The following is an 18,474-nucleotide window of genomic DNA, read 5'->3' as shown; positions in this document are numbered from 1 at the left end:
CGTTCTCCCCCACTTTTCACTTTCCAGCTCTTAAAATCCACACATTAACAGTTTGGCTCTTTCTTTCAACTGTTTATTTCAATGCCTCTCCCTTTTTTTATTTCCTTCTTCCTCTTGCCATCTCCTCTTTCAAACTTGCAAAAACGTAGCTATTTTTTTCCTTGTTTTGTTCTTCTTTTTTTTCTTCATCAGGCGTTCATTCTTTAAGTATTTTATTTCTCTTCCCTTCATCCCTTCGTTTTTTTTTTATTGGCTCTTTCCTTTGACTTGTTATGCGTCGTATCACTTTTTGTTTAGATCTTTTTTCCTTCCTTTCTCTGGTGTTTTTCTTATCTTTACCTGACAATTCATGTTTTACTATAAATCCCTCTTTTTCCCATCTGTATGAGGAACCCAAAAGTTACTTGTCGGGACTGAAGTGTCAAAGTGGTTTTCCCATTCTCTGTCTGTGGGAAATGTGTCAGTACATACTTGCCCTGGTTCTTTCGCTGCATGGTTCTCTCACCATCCCTCTTTTTTCCTCAAATGTTCATTTTTCTCTTTCTTTTCACAATTCTTTAATTATTTATCCCTCTTTATCTTTCGTTCACTAGCTTCCATCCCTTTTTTCTTTTGTCTCACATGTTTGCTCTATTTCTTTTCTTAGTTGTGTTTTCATTTTCTCATTCTTTTTTCCCTTCTTTCTCTTACTTCTTTGCGACTCCTTCTCTTTCTTCCTTTTGCCTGTTGAATTCCTTTCATTTCCCCTTTTTCTGCCCCAGCCGCTTTCTCTCCTGAGGCCTAGTTAACAATGGAGCAAAAGGTGCAGTGGCACCGGGGCCCAGAGACCTATGGACCTCACTCAACTCTAATTACTGATGTATTTTCCTATGGAAATTGCAATCAACCAATTTCCTTTCTTACTCCAGGGCCCATGACATCTTTACTGTGCCACTTGTTCTCTCCATCTCTACTTCCGACTTTCTCTTTCCTTTCACATTCCAATCCGACCCAAATTATATTTTTGTTATGGTATTCTGAGCATTACCATCTAATGCCAAAAGATTATTTCTGATAAAGGTTTATATGATAATTGTATCTGTTTTAATATTGAGAAAGATGGTAAATGGAAGTGCTTCGGTTAAATGCTGGGCAACTGGAATTATATGGCAGGAAAAGGCGAAAGTATGAGGCAGTGTTGACCAATTTATGTGGCAAGAAAAGTGAAGTTATAAATTAACAATGCCAGTAGCTCTAACTCAAGAAACCGCGAGACCTTTTATGTTGTAAATGCTCCTTATAGCCTTGTTTAGTTTCTGTCCTCTCTTTCACTCTTCCCAAGCTCATCAGCAACAAACAGCATTCTGTTGAGGGGCTCCGGGTGGGCCAAGAGGCCAACCCAATGACATCATCAGGGTAAAAGGGTTCCCAATGTCACTTGAGCTACCTCTGCCATTCTGATAAATCGAAGCCCAAAACATAATACTCATGAACAACAAATATATGCTTAAATGTTATTCTGAATATTGAATGTATTGCAGTACGCAACACTTAAATCTGTTCATCTAATTTATGTATAGATCATGTGAGAGATTGGTAGCTAGGCAACGAGAAAACAAACAGAAAAATCGAGAAACCAACTTCTCATTTCCTCTTTGCTGAAAATTTCGCGGTTTATTCATATATGTTCTAGGGGTTTTGTTGAGTTTTGTTAGAATGTGCAACTCGATATAGAAATTACACAGTAGTTTAAATATGAGTATAACAGTCCCCTCAAATAATGCCCGGTCTGGTACTTTGAGTGGGATGACAGTGCTGTTTACCAGTGTTTTTTTCGCAATTTCAGTCACTTTAAGAGCGTGAGAGGAGAGGGTGGGAGGGAAGAGGCCAATGACTCACACAAATCACACTGACAAAGCGTTGCTAAGGAAATAAATGGTCTGGACTCCGGTTAGGCAATCTGAAACAGGTCCCTGCCAAGTGACTAGCAGCTCGTGTCCGTTACAGAGAACCTCCCTAATGGGACAAACAGTGTCACTGCAGTAAACACTTTAAAGTTTTTTTCCAAGCGCCTGCCAGCTTCAGTGAGTTTTCCAGAGGCGTACAAGCGGCGAGTGAAGTCCGTGCTCCGCCCTAAGAACTGATTAGAAGTCCACGGAAAGCTGCAACGTAAGTCGTCTCGCTTGCAGAGTCTGAGTCTTTAGACCTGAAATGCCTCCATCTTTACGTGAAACAGAAGTCATGGAGGGCTTAGCACACAGCCAAAGAACCCTTCCTTTAAAATACAAGTGTATTCTTTTCAAATGCCATAATGTCAGACGGTTATATGATACTACATCAAGAGCAACAATATCTGCCCACAAAAGTATCGAACCCACTACATCTCTTACCAGTACATCGTCAAAGTGAGTTTATGTTTACTATTCTTAACTTCACATCTACTCACCTAGACTTACCTTGCGGTGTAGTGGTTAGGTCGATGTAGCAGATGTAATATTTGTCCATTGTGATCTATCATATTCTACAGTCCGACCACCACAGTCAGAATGATTGACACAGGGGCAGCGCCTCCGTTTGGGTGGAGGAGCATTCCCCTCCGCCGCCAGAAGCAGCGGCTGCAAAAACTTTAAAAGAAAACAATAATAAACTTTGTTTATTTTAGTTTTCTTTTAAAGTGGCGGGTTCACGGGGGTGATGAGCAGTGCATCTAGGTTTGGCCAGCCGTCTCGGCAACACGGTTGCCGGGCTTATGAGAGCTTGCATAGGCTCCCAGTCTGCTTGGAGCACCCTGGCTGGGCACTCCAAGCCATTCCTGATGCTGCTATGAGCAGCGTCAGGATTGGCCGCCTGGCAGGCTGGGAACCTGGGCCTGCCTGCAGCAGAGGAGCGGCAAGGGACAGAGGAGCAGTGCGGTGGTAACAGAAGAGTTCATTTTTTTTTTATTAAATAAATCTAATGCTTATTTCCCCCTCACCCCTGCTCGCCACTCCGCCCCTTCCGCGTCCCGTGAGCCGCTCCTGGATTGACACCTATTTTCATGCATCTGCACTGATGCATATCTGGCACCACGTTGCCATTATCCTTGCTGTGTAAAATGGAGGCGTGTCAAGTTGTAAGCTTGTCTCCTATAAACCACAATTCTTGCAAAAACTACGATTACTACCTGTGGGTTGCAGAATTTTCCCACATCGATTTTCGGAGTAAAATTGGGACTTTCGTGCCCCGTTTAGGATGTATCAAGAAAAAAAGGTCTGAACTATACACACAGTTTTAAACCCATGAGGAAAATGTTTTTACATTTTACTTGTGACAAAACAGCATATCCATTTCAGCGTCAACTGGCACTCATGAGAAAATATTGCCAGTCTAAATGGAAAAACAAAAATAGGGTGTGAACACAGGAAAAAGAGGAAACTTCGAACTATGGGTAGGCCTGTACTGAGGATCTGCTTATAAGTTTCATCCTTTAAAAAAAACATTCCACACCAATTGAGTGAAGTCCGTGCTTCCCCCACTATTTTAGGCACATGGTCATAGCACCTTCCACACCTGATATCGATTCTATTCTCCTCCCTCAAATACTCTTTGGCATTTCACAGCCCTGTTGCATGGCAGGAAGGCCAAGAAATACCTCATCATATTAATTTACCACTGCAGTTTCTCCCTTGTTCCCATAGTAACCTAAGTAAAATATCTTGTCCAATTAGTTCACAATTTTAATTTGTTTAAAATGTCTAGCTGCTGTCAAACCCTGCTTCATGCCAGGATTGTGGAGCTTCTTCCTAGAAGCAAGGTTATAGATCAATACTGGGGCATTACAAGCACCTAATGCTATAAATGTTACCTTGTTTTCAGGGCGGCTCCTCCGCAGTGACAGAGGAGTGTCGCCCTCCTGGCGAAGAGCCAGGAGATGATAAATATAACAATAGTTTAATATTGTTTTATTTTTAATCAGCTGGCTCAGCCAGCAGTGCAGGGAGGGGCGGGGCTGCATCATGGGAGGTGGGAGGAGGATGAAGAGGGAGTGCACCTAAGTGCACATGTGTGTTTGGCCGGCTGTCTTAGGCCGGCAAAACACACATGCGCACTAAGGTTTCTCCAGTCCGGCTGTGTTGACCAGACCCCAGGGTTGAGTTTGAGTGGCAATCCAAGCCGCTTAGATCAATCCTGGTGCTCCTTTCCTGCTAAGTTTAGCATGAAAGCAGCGCTAGGATTGCTGGAGAGCCTTTGCTGGTGTCCCAGTGAATGCTGGGACACCCGAAGAAGAGCGCGAGGTGTTAGGAGACAAAGAGCTGCAGCGATGAGAGAGCTAAGTTTTTTGTTCAAAAAATATATTTTTAAAGTTGTTTCCCCTGTCCCTGTCCCGCCCTGTCCCTTGACATTTGCGGCGATGCCACTGCTTGCTTTCCTTTACAATTGGACTCAACATTACTTGCCTCTAGTTCCAGTTGTCACATGCCTGGTGTTTCTCTTGCTTTCATGGTTGTAGGTGCCCAGATATTCTCCACTCAATTTTCATCATATTTCTAATGTGATTTATTGTATTGTCCCATCGATATATAGTTACCCCTACCATTGATCTACATAATAATCCCACTGTCATGTAATGTACTGCCTTGTTGCTACAACGTGTTTCTGGTAGAAATGTTCTGTTTGTGAACTATTACATTTTACACTAGGGAAGCATCTTTGAAAATGTGTACACTTACAACTTATGCCTTTCTTATAATGACAATGAAAAGCATGCCGTAAGTCTTGCTTTATCCTACGACTAGGAATCATCCCACTTGTCACACATTGTCCAAGCATCTTCTGGATTTGATCTATATCCTCGAAATCTACTTCTTGCTATCCTCCTGCTCCAACACCCACATTTCTTCCTTAGTCGTATTCACAATTCATCTATAATCAGTTTTGTCATAATCAGGGCCTTGCCATATCTCCATAGACCACTGACTGATATCTGTAAGGGCCTGTGCCCTACTGAACGTTCCATAATTTAAGCATGAATCATTATTGTGGTGTAAAATGCTTTTGGGGCCTGGGTGAATCCATCTAACATGATATCTAAGAGATCCAGCACTTAATATGTAAAGCAGATAAGTTCAGGGGCCATATGTTTTTGGTAGGAGTCCCTTGCGAGCAATACCAAATCCCTGAGTTGGAAAATACCAAGACTGCAAGCCTTCATTCCACCTCATTCCTTCTTATCCCCAGAGCCAAAGCTCCTTGTCTCTTAATCTCATCCTTGCCTGTTCTCCCCCATATCACTGAATACATATCTTTCTTCACCTCCTTACTTCTCCCTTTGCTACCTTTCTCTTTCTTGCTCTGGGTCAAAGCCTTCTTATGAAAAATATGTCCTGGTCCTCAACAACGAGTATCACTGCCCACAACCTGCAACCATTTGTACAATTTAAACCGTGCATCAGTCACTGTGACTAGGAACCTTGAATTATATTTGTTAATCTGAGCTCACAGTTCACCTGTCCTAAACTTAATTAATGCTCAGATTTTTCTAACATTACATTTATCTATGTAGGTTTAGCTTAAGCTAGTAATCATCAGTACATATGGCCAACTCAGTCACATCGTTGGATAGATTACGACTCTGAGCCAGCTCTTGACTGCCCATTTATTCTGCTGGGAAGTTCCCTGGTGGGTTGGAGGCTTTTGAGGCAAGCTTTTGAAGGCAGAGGCCTTCAGCTGGTGCCTCAGCTGCTTTCCGCAGCTCCATCAGGGTTAGTTGTAGAAGGCACAGCCATTAATTTAGGGGAGATCAAGGAGAGAAAAGGAAACACAAAAGACAGCACAAGATGAGAGATAGGGAAGGGAGCAGGGCTGGTTTAAACATTTTAGCCTGGGCTGTCTGTGGTTCCCTATCTTGAAACTAACTTGAAATAAAAAACAGATCGTGGCCTCAACTGATTTGCCTTTAAGTCTTCACCAAGAAGTTTAAGAACAAGAAGAAGCATAGCCTCCCAAGGTGTAAGTGTGGAAAAGTACCCCCAGTAAGTGACATCAAACGATGCACAGCCTCATTTGGAGCAACATGCTTCCATCTGTGTTCATTTTGGAATTCAAATCTTAAGTTCTTGAAATTCTTTCGTGTATGAGTGATTGGTGTTTGGAGTCTTATTCATTATTTGTTTTTCATGATTTGGAAGAAGCACATGGATGGCTTCAAGTTACTGAAATCTGCCATGGCCTTATGTGATCCTCAGAGTTATTGATGTTTTATAAAACACAGAAAATTGAAATTTTGAACAGTAGCATTCACACACTTAGGTTGTTGGCATGTCTAGTGCAATGACCTTGATGGAATACACAATACAAAATACAAGCTCTCTGGAAGAGTGAAACTTAATTCCTAGTGGATTTGGGCTTAATCTGTGGAAATTATACACACACACACACACTCTCTCTCTCTCTCTCACTCTCTCTCGCTCCCTGGTGTTGCAACTCCCTACACTCCACCAGCCTCGGAGGGCTCCAACACAATCTGCTGAGTCTCAATGCTCAACACAATATACATTTGCCGTATGAAAATATGACTTTATTTCATCACTGCATGCCGAACATCCTGCACAGTACCATTTTCCTTTATCCATAGATTTTCTTCAACATGGAACATTTTTGTATTTGTGTTTCTTGGTGAAGAACAAAGAAGGCACACAAGGAGCTAACCACAGAGTGTTATCATACAACACCACTCGTAGCAAAGAGTTTAAGTCGTGCATATCTGCATCTTTTTAGCGAAAGTTAAATCTACAAAAAACACAAACTCTCAGGATTTTTCTCTTAGTACGTTTCCAATTCGTTTCATGACTAAAGCAACAATCAGCAGCCTGATGGTTTCTTCTTGCTGGATGTGCTGTAAGTAAATGACTCAAGCACAGTAGTTGCGCTTGTTAGCTCAATGGCGTGCCTACGCAAGGATTCTTCAAGGCGTTTGACAAACAGGGCATTTGAGAAGAAGAATCTGCAATCAATTTGTCATTAGTAATGTGTCAAATGTCTGACGTGCCAGATTGAGCGGGGCTGACGAACAGTAGTGTCAGTATTCGAGGGGGCCTAAAAGCATGAATGTATTAAATGGACCCAGCCCCAAAATTTTAGCTGCTCCAACTGTACTAGTTACCAATTTTTCCAACGACAACCCTACAGTTATCGATAATAGAATACAAAAATGGAATCAACCAAAGACAAATTAGGGAAAATGGAACGATAAATGTAATAAATGAGAAAAAACAAACTTAGAAATAACAAAAGTTGAAGTTTACTTGAACAGCTCGTTCCATTGATGTGTTTCACAGAAAACAAAATACCGAATGGCTTTTTCTATTTAGAAATATCCAATGGACTTTTATATTTAAAATGCATCTCACAAAAATAGTTTTCATGGCCACTTGATGGAGCACACACCACGAAGGAAGCTGTGCTTCGAGTTGTCTGAAAACGTCTAAAACTGAAAAAAAGTTAATGAAAAACATCACCATGAAGGATGATGTCACCTGTCTGGACAAAGACTTAACTGTGAGTGGGCTTCTGGAGACTTCTTGGGGTGACGTCACCTCTATTGAAGGCTGTCTCTGCTGTTTAAAACAGTACCCTCACGTTGCAGAAGAGAGCTGCATTCCATTAACACACACTGGCTTTGCACATGCCACGCTGTTTCCAACAAAACCTCATGACCCTGTCTGAATGCCAAATCCAGATAGCTAGTCAACAAGCAGCCCCTTGGAGTTGAAAAATGCATGCAACAAAAGAGACGGCGGCGGCCTGCAGCTGCCACTCCCACAGTAAGTGGGGTGCAGTCCATTTTTTTTTTTTTTTTTACATATGGAGCCCTTACTCGGGCCTCAGCAGCGGAGGTTTGGCACTCTGCAAGGCTCCCAGAAATGAATACCGTGTATCAGTAATCCAGACAGAGTGATTCTCCCGTGGCGATTAATTTGCCAGCCGAACCTACACTCGGACAGACATGTTACAATGCAGCGGCTTCAGTTTTCGCATCCATTATTTGCTGTGGAATGGGTCAGACAAATCTGGGAAATACTCTTCCTCTTCACCTAATTCTGCCCTTATCCCAATTCTGAAGGATCCTTTAAAAAAAAAAAAAACTGCAGGCATTCGTATTTCTTCAAATGCCACCAAAATTTCACTTTTATAAACCTAAATACAATAACGTATTAAAGATTAGTGTGTGTGTCTATAATCGTCCATTTAATTATGATAATTATTTAAAATGTAGCTAATTTGTTTTTAATCTCACTGCCATTTTCTCCACGGATCCTGTCTCACTCTTAAATGTAAGCATCATGATCTTCCCCTACATTACAATGGGCTAGTTGCCTGCCTCTCTGGTGGCATTATACCAACACTGCACCTTACTGTGATCACGTTGAGGTAAATGTCATCACATTGACTGTGCACATGCCAAAAGTCACATCCCCCACGCTGTGGTGGCTCAAGTCTGTGCTCTCTTCCTACATGCACAATATCCCTCTAATTCAGATGCTCCACATTCATGAACAAATGAAATGTGGTATAGAAATTTGAGCTTGTCAGCTCGGTGGAAATAATTTATTTCAATAGTATTTTATAGTGCAAACCTGATCCAAGGACATTTAATCCCAGCCCACTGATACACCTCCATAAAAAAACTGTTTTCCAGAGATTTCCATTTTTGATTTGTATTTTTAGATCATTAGAGAAGTAATTTAGCTTGGGTAGACATTGCTGATTCAGGAAAAAAAATTCTGGGCAACATTTTTTAAAATAGCGAATGTGTTGGAGTGTAGCTTTTATAAATAATAATATTAACGTGATATGCTTGCAAAATAATGTATAACGAAATTGCAGAGAGATTGAATTAATCCGCTACTAATGTTCGCGTTTGAAATGTGCCCACGGGGAGTGGCCACCCATCTATACAATGATTAATGAAATTGATTAATATCGGATTATTAATGTACTAATGTATGGTTCCATACCAGCAGTAAGAGTTAATTGTTACGGTTTTGCTAATTTAATCACTAGGCCTTAGTTAGCAAAGATTCTGGGCCTAGCTGCCTGGTCTCATATTAACTGTGTTTTTCTAACGTGCAATGTGCTGTCCTCCTAAAGGACGTGTAGCTGTACTTTTCCAGAAGCTGGAGATGTGTGTGTAACCGTAGTAAATTATTTCTCATGAGACTCGACTTGCTCAAGGAGACATTTTTGTTGAATGCAACAGTGTAATTCATAACAGGTACAAGGTCGCCCAAACTGGTTAAGACAATGGAGCTACTGACTAAAGCAAGGAGTGTTACTTCTTCTACCTGACATTCTACCCGTTGAAGACGTAAATCACAGGAGCCAATACACTGCATGCGAACTGTCCTAAGTGAAGATTTTAGTAAGGTGACCAGCGGACCACTGGATAGAGATAATGGTGCACCAAATACTGACCAATGGGAAATTAGAGACTTGTCTGGCAAATTAAATTTAATGATGTTGTCGCAAAGAGAAATCGGCCAGTAGAGGAACACCCCTGCTGTTACTCTGACATTCCGTCCTTACAATTGCTGCTCTGATTCTTCAAACCATCCTCACTTTGTTTTGCCCGATACCTATTTCTTCTCCTCCTTACGAGGGAAGAACTTTCTGCCTTGTTTGCTGAGACTTTGTTGTTCTATCCTGGCTGATGGCGAATCGACTGCTGTCCTGAGGACGAAGACTGATTCTGTATGCTGACCCATTACGGAGGGTAACTATATGATAATGAAATTGTAATTGTCTGTTTGCCTTTTCTTTCTAGGTACCAACTGCTCTTTTGACAGAGACCATAGTTAGATGTTTTCCAAATTTGTGTTACCAAATTGTTTTGCATGAAGCCTGACATGCTGATGCTAATTAGAGGTTAGTTAAGGAAGTTCACAACTAAAATTGAGTGCAAATAGCCAAATTACTGAATCCTTGCTTTGTTGAATAAATGTGCTAAAGATACTCTGCTAAAGTTGATTCATGTGGACGTCGTGCTTCGTTCTAATGTTCGTGATCTTTGCTTTGATGAAGTTGTATTCAAGTTGCTATACTGTGACATTATCAATGTGTTTTCTGGTATTGAGACTATTAAACTTACTAGTAAAGTGTAACAAATAGGGAATAAATATTATAAACCTTACTAAATTCTGTGTGGTCATTTGTGACCGGAAGGTCATGTGGTGTTTCGCTTCGTATGAATGCAGTTTATTTATTTGATTGATTTGTCATTGTAAATATTGATGAGGTTATTGATCTATTATTTGACATGCCGAATAGATATCTCGCCTTAAGGTGTCTCCAATCAGGGTCAAAAGGTTCATTGGCCTAAAACGAGTCCCCGTGCAAGTAAAGTACTAGGTCGGGACGCGTTATCAATGTGTTGTAGTGATGATGTAATATTTCAGGAACTATGAGACCTGTATACTTCATTTTGGTGTCACAATATAGGTTTTGGGGATCAAGTAGTATTATAGGGTCAGAATCAACCATCCAGCCATTTTTCAAAATGACGGCTCTCTTTTAGCCGTCACATTTGTAATTTATTTTAATATTGTTTTTGTGTCAGGTTTCCCGATGATTCAAATTCATAAACATGAGTAAAGCAGGTGGTAGCAGAGGATCTTTGCCTCCTGACAGACTGTTGCTAACTATAAAATCTGAGCACTTCAACAAAGAAAAATGTGTAATATAATAATATTCCAAAAGAAAAGCTAACATCAACTGTGGCTGGACAGAAGAGAGCTTGAGATGCTGCAGAAATATAGCAAGACAAAGTTTGCAAAAGATTGAAACTGTAGGGTGAAGAGGGTCAAATATTTTATCACTTTAAAAACAAGTGCTACAAGTCGTATACAATGGAAAAAAGCCTGGGAAAAAGTTGTCAAAAAATTGCAGAAACCAGTGAATCACAACAAGAATATGAGTCTTCTGAGAAAGCGACAACAACCAAACCTAAAGTCCATCCACTTAGAGGATCGATGGCTACCCCTCGTCCACCCCCAAAAACTGATCAGAAACCAGAGGATGTCCAATGTGTTGTCTGTGGTTTAGCCAGAACATAGGCCAAAGAGATTGACGAAAGAACAAAGTACAGAGTATGTAAGTCTCAAAGACCAAACATGTTTTTATCTGCAGCTAGTTTCTTCCAAGATGACGTTTTCAGCCGAGTAGTTGATCTAAACAGCAAGGTGAATGTATTTGCAGCGGATTTGTATGCCCACCTGAACTGCATGCATGCATACATTAGAAAATGTGAATGTACAATGAGCTCCCAGCACTTTAGTAACCACTAGCCTTCGGTTAAGTTTGCACTCTTTGAAAAAGCAAATTACGTTTTAAAGTCACTCTTGAGTGCTGGCTACAGGTGCACACATAGTGAGGTCAGAGAAATAATGGTCAACATTGATGAAGCTGTACAGATCCATAATAATGAAATAAAGTTTTTTTTGGCGAGAATGTGAGTACAATGACAGAATTTGTTTTTGTCAGTGCAACAGAAAGAAGGAGCCACTTATGGTGTTCTCAGCTGATTTGACACCTGAAGTTCTTGCTGCCAAAATAAGATCACAGGATGCAATAAAATCAGCAGGAGCCATATTAAGAAACATCCTGAAAGATTTAGGGGCATATTTATACTCCGTTTGCGCCGGAATTGCGTCGTTTTTTTATCGCAATTCCGACGCAAAAGTAACTCCATATTTATACTTTGGCGTTAGACGCGTCTAGCGCCAAAGTCCATGGAGTTTGCGTCCTTTTTTAGCGTGGACACCTACTTTGCGTTAATTATATGCAAGGTAGGCGTTCCCGTCTAAAAAAGTGACTCCGCGGCATGTGCGCCGTATTTACACTCCCGGGCAAAATTCACGCCCGGGAGTGGGCGGGTCAAAAAAAATGACGTACGGCTTCTTTTGCGCCGTTTTTTAGCGCCTGGAAAAGGCAGGCGTTAAGGGACCTGTGGGCTCGGAAGGAGCCCAGAGGTGCCCTCCCATGCCCCCAGGGACACCCCCTGTCACCCTTGCCCACCCCAGGAGGAAACCCAAGGCTGGAGGGACCCATCCCAGGGACAATAAGGTAAGTTCTGGTAAGTATTTTTTTTTAAAAAAATTTGTGGCATAGGGGGGCCTGATTCGTGCCCCCCTACATGCCTCTATGCCCAATGACCATGCCCAGGGGACAGAAGTCCCCTGGGCATGGCCATTGGGCAAGGGGGCATGACTCCTGTCTTTGCTAAGACAGGAGTCATTTCTATGGGGGTTGGGAGTGGAAAAAAATGGCGCAAATCGGGTTGAGGTGAAAAATTTGCCTCAGCCTGACTTGCCCCATTTTTTCACGCCCAAGCTCCATATCCCCCTACGCCGGCGCTGCCTGGTGTACGTCGTTTTTTTCAACGCACACCAGGCAGCGCCGGCGGCTAACGCCGGCTAACGTCATTGCTTAAATACGGCGCCCGCATGACGCTTCAGAATGGCGTTAGCCGGCGCTAATTTTTTTGACGCAAAACTGCGTTAGCGCAGTTTTGCGTCAAAAAGTATAAATATGGGCCTTAGATTTTGGACTGAATGACGTATCAACAAGTTATAATGACAAAGTACAGAGCAGGAACTTGTTAGCAGCTCAATCTTGTGGATCCAACAGCACACAACTTCCAAGTCACTTTACCAGGAAAGGATTTACAATTGCTGCTCCTGATAATTTTGATTTTGAAGACAGTTCTTCTTTGACTGGAACATCAAGCACACATGGTAATGCTATGGTGCTTTTTCAAGACTATACCAGTTAGGTAGCTGCTGGAAAACAAGCTGTGTCAGCTGTAGGCATAAACAAACAAAGCCACAAACTCATACCCAACTGCCCTGCCAACATGTGCAAAATCACTACAAGCCATGAACACGTCCCAGTCTACCAAAAAGTTTCAAAGTGGCTAAGGACATGGATCTTCTTCTACCTGATACTGCGGTCTACAAAGCTGATTTCACTGAATTTATCATATTGCTTATTTGGTGCGGACTGAAGGATAATGAAAAGTCAGTTCCTCTGTGGGCTGGAATTCATGTTCTGATTTCCCAGAATACCGTCCCACTGAAGAAGTTTGGGTTTTGACCAGTGATACCATCTCCAGTCACAAACTAAGCAACAGTATAAACAGCTCTAAATAATTTCCAAAATGTGCATGTTCAGCTTGAAGATCTTTTCTAAGATTAAGGTATTTTCCGTATTGTAGCTGACATTTTTTTGAGCAATCCAATAGAATTTGATGATCTTTATCCAATGATGGGCTTTTTCCACATGACAAAAGTTGCATAGGGGTGTGCGGGAAGTTATCTCAGTGGATGTGGCATAGACAATATTGCACACATTTTTATGAGCAATCCAGTAGAATTTGATGATCTTTATCCAATGATGGGCTTTTTCCACATGACAAAAGTTGCATAGGGGTGTGCGGGAAGTTATCTCAGTGGATGCGGCATAGACAATATTGCACACATTGAGGCTGAAATCAAGGGTCCAGGACTAATTAGAGTGCTTTCCAACAGAACTAGTTTAAGTAACACATATTTTACTTATTAGGTGTAGCAAGATTAAGTGGTTTGCCCACATTCACATGATGTTGAGAAGCCAGGCTTCAAACCTGATTCCCCATGTTTTAAAGCCCACACCAATAGCCTCTAGGCTACCACTTCCCCTAGATAAATGATGTATGTTGACTCTCTTTGTGTATTTGTACTGAGAGTCTACAAAACAACAAAATGAAAATGTTTCCCTTAGAAAGCTGCAATGATTAAGAAGTATTGTCTCATATGTTTTCATCCATCACGTTTGGTTGCTCCTACCCAAACTCAGTGATTTGTGTACCTTCAAGGGGCCTACTACAGTTGAGGCAGCAGGTTCAGTGCACCAGGGTCTAGAGTACTGAGGATCCCATTGAACCATTATAGCTACTGTATAGTACCATCCCAGCAGCAGTCTAAGGAGCCATTTTCCTTTTTTGGGCTAGGGCCTTGTAGCATCCTTGTTACACTACTGGTAACTTCTGTCTAGATTCAAGGGCTCACTTACACCGTGCTGCATTTTTGTTAATTTGAACAGATTTTTATTGAGATTTGTATCAAAAATACAATACACATCTAAAAGGGAAACATACCACTGGGATGATGTTCGGAAAAAGCAACAGTAGTCATGTCATATACAACTCATGTCCAAATATATGGACGTAAATTAGGGGTCGAAAGAGGTTGCTACTGCAACACCTGGCTTTCTGTTTGTGACCCCGGCACAGGCCCTGCGACCTCTGGCAAAGGCCTTGAGACCTGTGGTTCTGAGTTATCATGTATGTGCTGATAAGGTGATATGGGTAAACATTACCAGCTTCTGGAGATTTTCTAATTTTTATACCGCCTGGAAATTAAAATGCTAGTCATGCTGGTATGCCAGCAAGGTGGCAACTGTAAAGAACCTTGATACTTTCAATTGCGTGCTGTCTAGTGGCATAGTTAGGATGCCATGGGCCCTGGTCTAAGCAAGGAAAATGGCATCTTTGTCAGCTTTTGGGTTAGGTATGTACAGCAATTATGAGGGTTCAATGGGCATCAGTGCTACTGCACCTGCTGCACCAATGTTAGCTACCCCACCGATGTTGCCCTTTTATTAAAAGAGCACATTAAGTACAAACAACGACCAAATGTGGGTGGAAAGGTGACTAAGGCTGTATTTTTAGGGTCGAGCATGCGTATCGCAGCGAGACGCTTTTGTATTTAGAAAAGGGCTCGGAGCCCTGTCAACTTCACTTCAGTGTTTTTTATTGGTTCGTGGGCTTGCCTAATAAAATCTACTTGCTTTCATTAGTCGAAGGCATGCATACGTCATGCCTTTTCCGGTGGCTATCCCTCCTCGAGCGCAGCGACCAAGTACAGAAAACATGCGAGGCTCGCTGTTTTCCATCGGGCTCGTGGACTTCTTTTTCTCTAATTTACGAGCACGATCTCGCTTGGCAGAAGTCGAGCGCTTTACACAGTTAATTTCACTTTTTCGGGTAATGTACATAAATGCACTTTTGCCTGATAGGTGAAAAGTCGGGTTAGGAGTTTACAACGCGATCAGCTCTAACATGAGCAAACGCGAGACCCGTTGCATTGTAAATGCTTGTTATTTGCAGCAGCAGCCTACCTAATCCGTAAGTGCTCTAGGCAAGGGCAACACCAAGAAAACCCCTGGACAAGGACCGCTCATAGCCTCCACTTTTGACTTTTCACCTTCTACTTATGTGCTCTGTGATGTGCTGTAAAATGTTGATTTAGCATTATTAACTATAGCACTGGGTTACACACAGTGCACTGATACTACAAAATATTTCCAGTGGATTTTAGAAAGCCTGAATCCTTTAAAAGATGTTTCATGTTAAATTACTCATAAAATTATTTCTGTAACATCACATATCTCGAGCAAATCCTACACACTTCCATATCCGTCTATAAGTCAGTCAGTGGGAGTGATAAAGTGGTCCCTGTCAAAAAGCAGCAGCCATAAATTTTCAAAGTGTGTATTATAGTATCACCTGCGGGGGTTTACATTTCTGTAACTATTCGTCAAAGGAATACTATAGATGTCTGACTCTGCAAGCAGTATGAAACTTTGTGTGCATTATGTTGTCCACACTTCTAGTAGTGCAAAGCATGCTCCAACATTTTTTTAATTAAATCACAGAAGTTGATTTCCACTCCATATAAAACCACGTTAGCATCCATAGTTAAACGTAGGTCCAGAAGTAGTGAGTTTTGTGCTGAATGGGACAGTGAGCTTGGATGGATTTGCAGAGATTTCCAGTACAATTGTGAAAAAGTCATTCTTAAAAGGTTTTTCAACAACATCTTGGATCAGAGACTGTATTCGGATCCAAAAGAGGTGGACCAGTGTACAGGAATAGAGTGTGGTCCAAAGAGCCCACCTTCTCCATGCATTTCCACCAATTGTCTTTCGTGGATAAGCCCAATTTGTAAAGTTTGGTAGGGGTCCAATAAGTTTTGTGAATGGACAAAAATATGTAATGTGCCCAAGCTGGGGTGATTTGGGCACAACAGTAGAATGGAGATGGAGGAGAAATCAATATATTGGGAACAATGGGCATGTAAGAGCGTAAACACCAAAGGGAATTTGTGAGCACAGCATAACCTTATTCCCTTTCCCACTCTACACATGAACTTTTCTCTGTCTGATATAGAATTCTATAACTTTCTAAGTGTAATTAGGAAACTAGTCCATCTTTATAGCCCTCATCTACTGGGGCTACTAGGTAACTTCAAGGAAGATTGGCCAATCAGAGACCCATATTTACAAACTGCATGAACCCACTAAAAACTACTTAATGAAAGGTCTGAAAAAGAAATGGTTCATTCAAAATCTGCTTTGAATGCATGCAGTTCTAACTGGAAACAATAAAAACATGTGAAGCCTGTACATCTTCAAACCAAGCAGGTCTAAACATGAACCTTGCTTTAAAAGAACAACCACTAAAATTATGTTCTCTGTGTACCTGGAGAAGGTCAAATAGAATGAACTCTGACTTACCATTAACACTCCATTGCATCTGGAATCCATTTCCAACAACAGAAGAATCAGAGTGGAACACCACATGAAGCTTAGGACCCGTCGTGCCACCAGAGGGAGGCCAATTATTTCCACAGAAAGTGCCAATGAGGTTTGACTGCGAATTCGGTCCGTCATAGAGCTGAAAAATAAATCATAATCTATAGAAAACTATTAGTAATTGTAGTACATTAAAGCCACAACACATTCAACGCCTCTTTTTAACGCATTTCCATAAAAATAGGGTTTTACCAATTCAATATGTTGACGTGTTTTTGTAATGCAATGCCTTAAAACCCCATGTACTCCATTCAATATGCTTCTGTAACCAAAAAAATCTCAGTACTTAAGACCAGAACACGATTGATTTTCTATGTAGGAATTTAAATACCAGTTATTAAGCCAAGAATGTAGAGCACCATTCCCTTCTTCTCTAAAGGACTACTTCACCAACAATGAAAGTAGCCATTAGGCCTTGTTTACATTTCTATGAGAGCTTTAGTTATGTTGTATGAAATATGAGTATAGGCCCTATTTAATGATAGTTAGGTGGGACCACTCCTCAGAGCTGGTCTCGATTTGACTATTTACCTTACCATTGACAGATAGATTACAAGTGTCTGCTAGCTTCTTCCTTCGCGTGCACATACTCTTCTATGCACTATGATTCAGTATTTTACACCCACACTTTCCTTAGTGTTTCTATGAGAAATTCCATTCTTCTGAACAAAGATTTAATGTTACATAGAGAGATATTACGCTACTGCAGCTGAAACCTTCATAGTCCATCCTATTGCTTTGGGTCATCACAAATGTAAAGTTTCTCAAAGCTCATACCAGAGAAGGTTCTATCACTATGCTTAGCCATCACATCACAAATGTCCTTCCAGTCACTGAATGAAAAAAACTCAATGTAGCTTTCACTATGGACTTGTTAGTATCCTTTACAAAATCACCTTCAGTAGTTGATGAAAGTGTTTGCATCCCACATTTGTATCCCCCCAATGAATCTAAACTGGAGCCAATTTTAGTTCAGAATGCTAAAGTTCACTAGGTACTTCAGACTTTCCCAGGAGCACAGTAATCATTTGGGAAAAGGTATGCACTTCTTTTGAATATATGCATATCTCACACGTTCCCAGTTGTATGCGATTTTGAGAAAAATGTTTTTAATTTGCTTCTAATCAGACACCTTTAACTGAAAAATATAACTTTCTAAATAAAAGGGACGTGAAAATAGAGGTTTAGTTCCCAGTTAATCCAGAACACTTAATCAACAATATCAGGTTTTGATATATTCCAATTAGTTTAACTATCAAATTAACGCTAAGGTGGTACAGTCCAAAATCTTTCTAAGCCACATTGCCAACTTCATCTTTGGCTGTGAAAAAGGTCTACAGGAACACCAATATATTTGCAATGTATCACATTCCTGTTCACATCTTATAATGTGTCATTCAAACACTTATAGTAGCATTGTAACCCACTACTAATAGCTATAACAGGTATTAAAGGCCCAGGAATGATTTATAGGCCAGAGCACAGACTAGGCCCTATAACAAGAGTATAACGAGGGCAAGGACTTTGAACAGCTGACACATCTTGAGGTAGAAGGGCTATAAAGCTATTGGAACATTCAACCCACTGAGGTTAGAAGCTTCTAAATAAAAAAAAAAAAGTTAAAACAATAAAGATTGAAATCTTGGAGATAAATTACTCTACTTTCTTCAATGAATTGCTTAATACTCCAATGTTCAATTCAACATTTAAATCCTGCTTTTTTCGCACACAAAATATATGGTGCTTGACAATACAGGACCCGCTTTTTAGTATCATTATGTCTGCTTTTCTTTTATTTTCAGTACTGTGTGTCATGTACTCACAATG

At 41.0% G+C, this 18,474-nt stretch overlaps 1 protein-coding gene across 1 annotated transcript in view; it reads right to left on the bottom strand.

The window, feature by feature from the left end:
• CUBN (cubilin) overlaps positions 1 to 18,474 on the bottom strand; it is a 1,111,275-nt gene that overhangs the window by 682,232 nt on the left and 410,569 nt on the right. The window contains exon 28 of the mRNA XM_069211549.1: positions 16,570 to 16,729. Within this exon, the coding sequence (XP_069067650.1) occupies positions 16,570 to 16,729 (160 nt within the window). The remainder of the gene's footprint in view (positions 1 to 16,569; positions 16,730 to 18,474) is intronic.

This window comes from Pleurodeles waltl, chromosome 10, assembly GCF_031143425.1.
Source record: "Pleurodeles waltl isolate 20211129_DDA chromosome 10, aPleWal1.hap1.20221129, whole genome shotgun sequence".
NCBI classification, from domain to species: Eukaryota; Metazoa; Chordata; class Amphibia; order Caudata; family Salamandridae; genus Pleurodeles; species Pleurodeles waltl.
The sequence above is the reverse complement of the archived record's forward strand: the minus strand, read 5'-3'. Positions and strand labels throughout refer to the sequence as shown.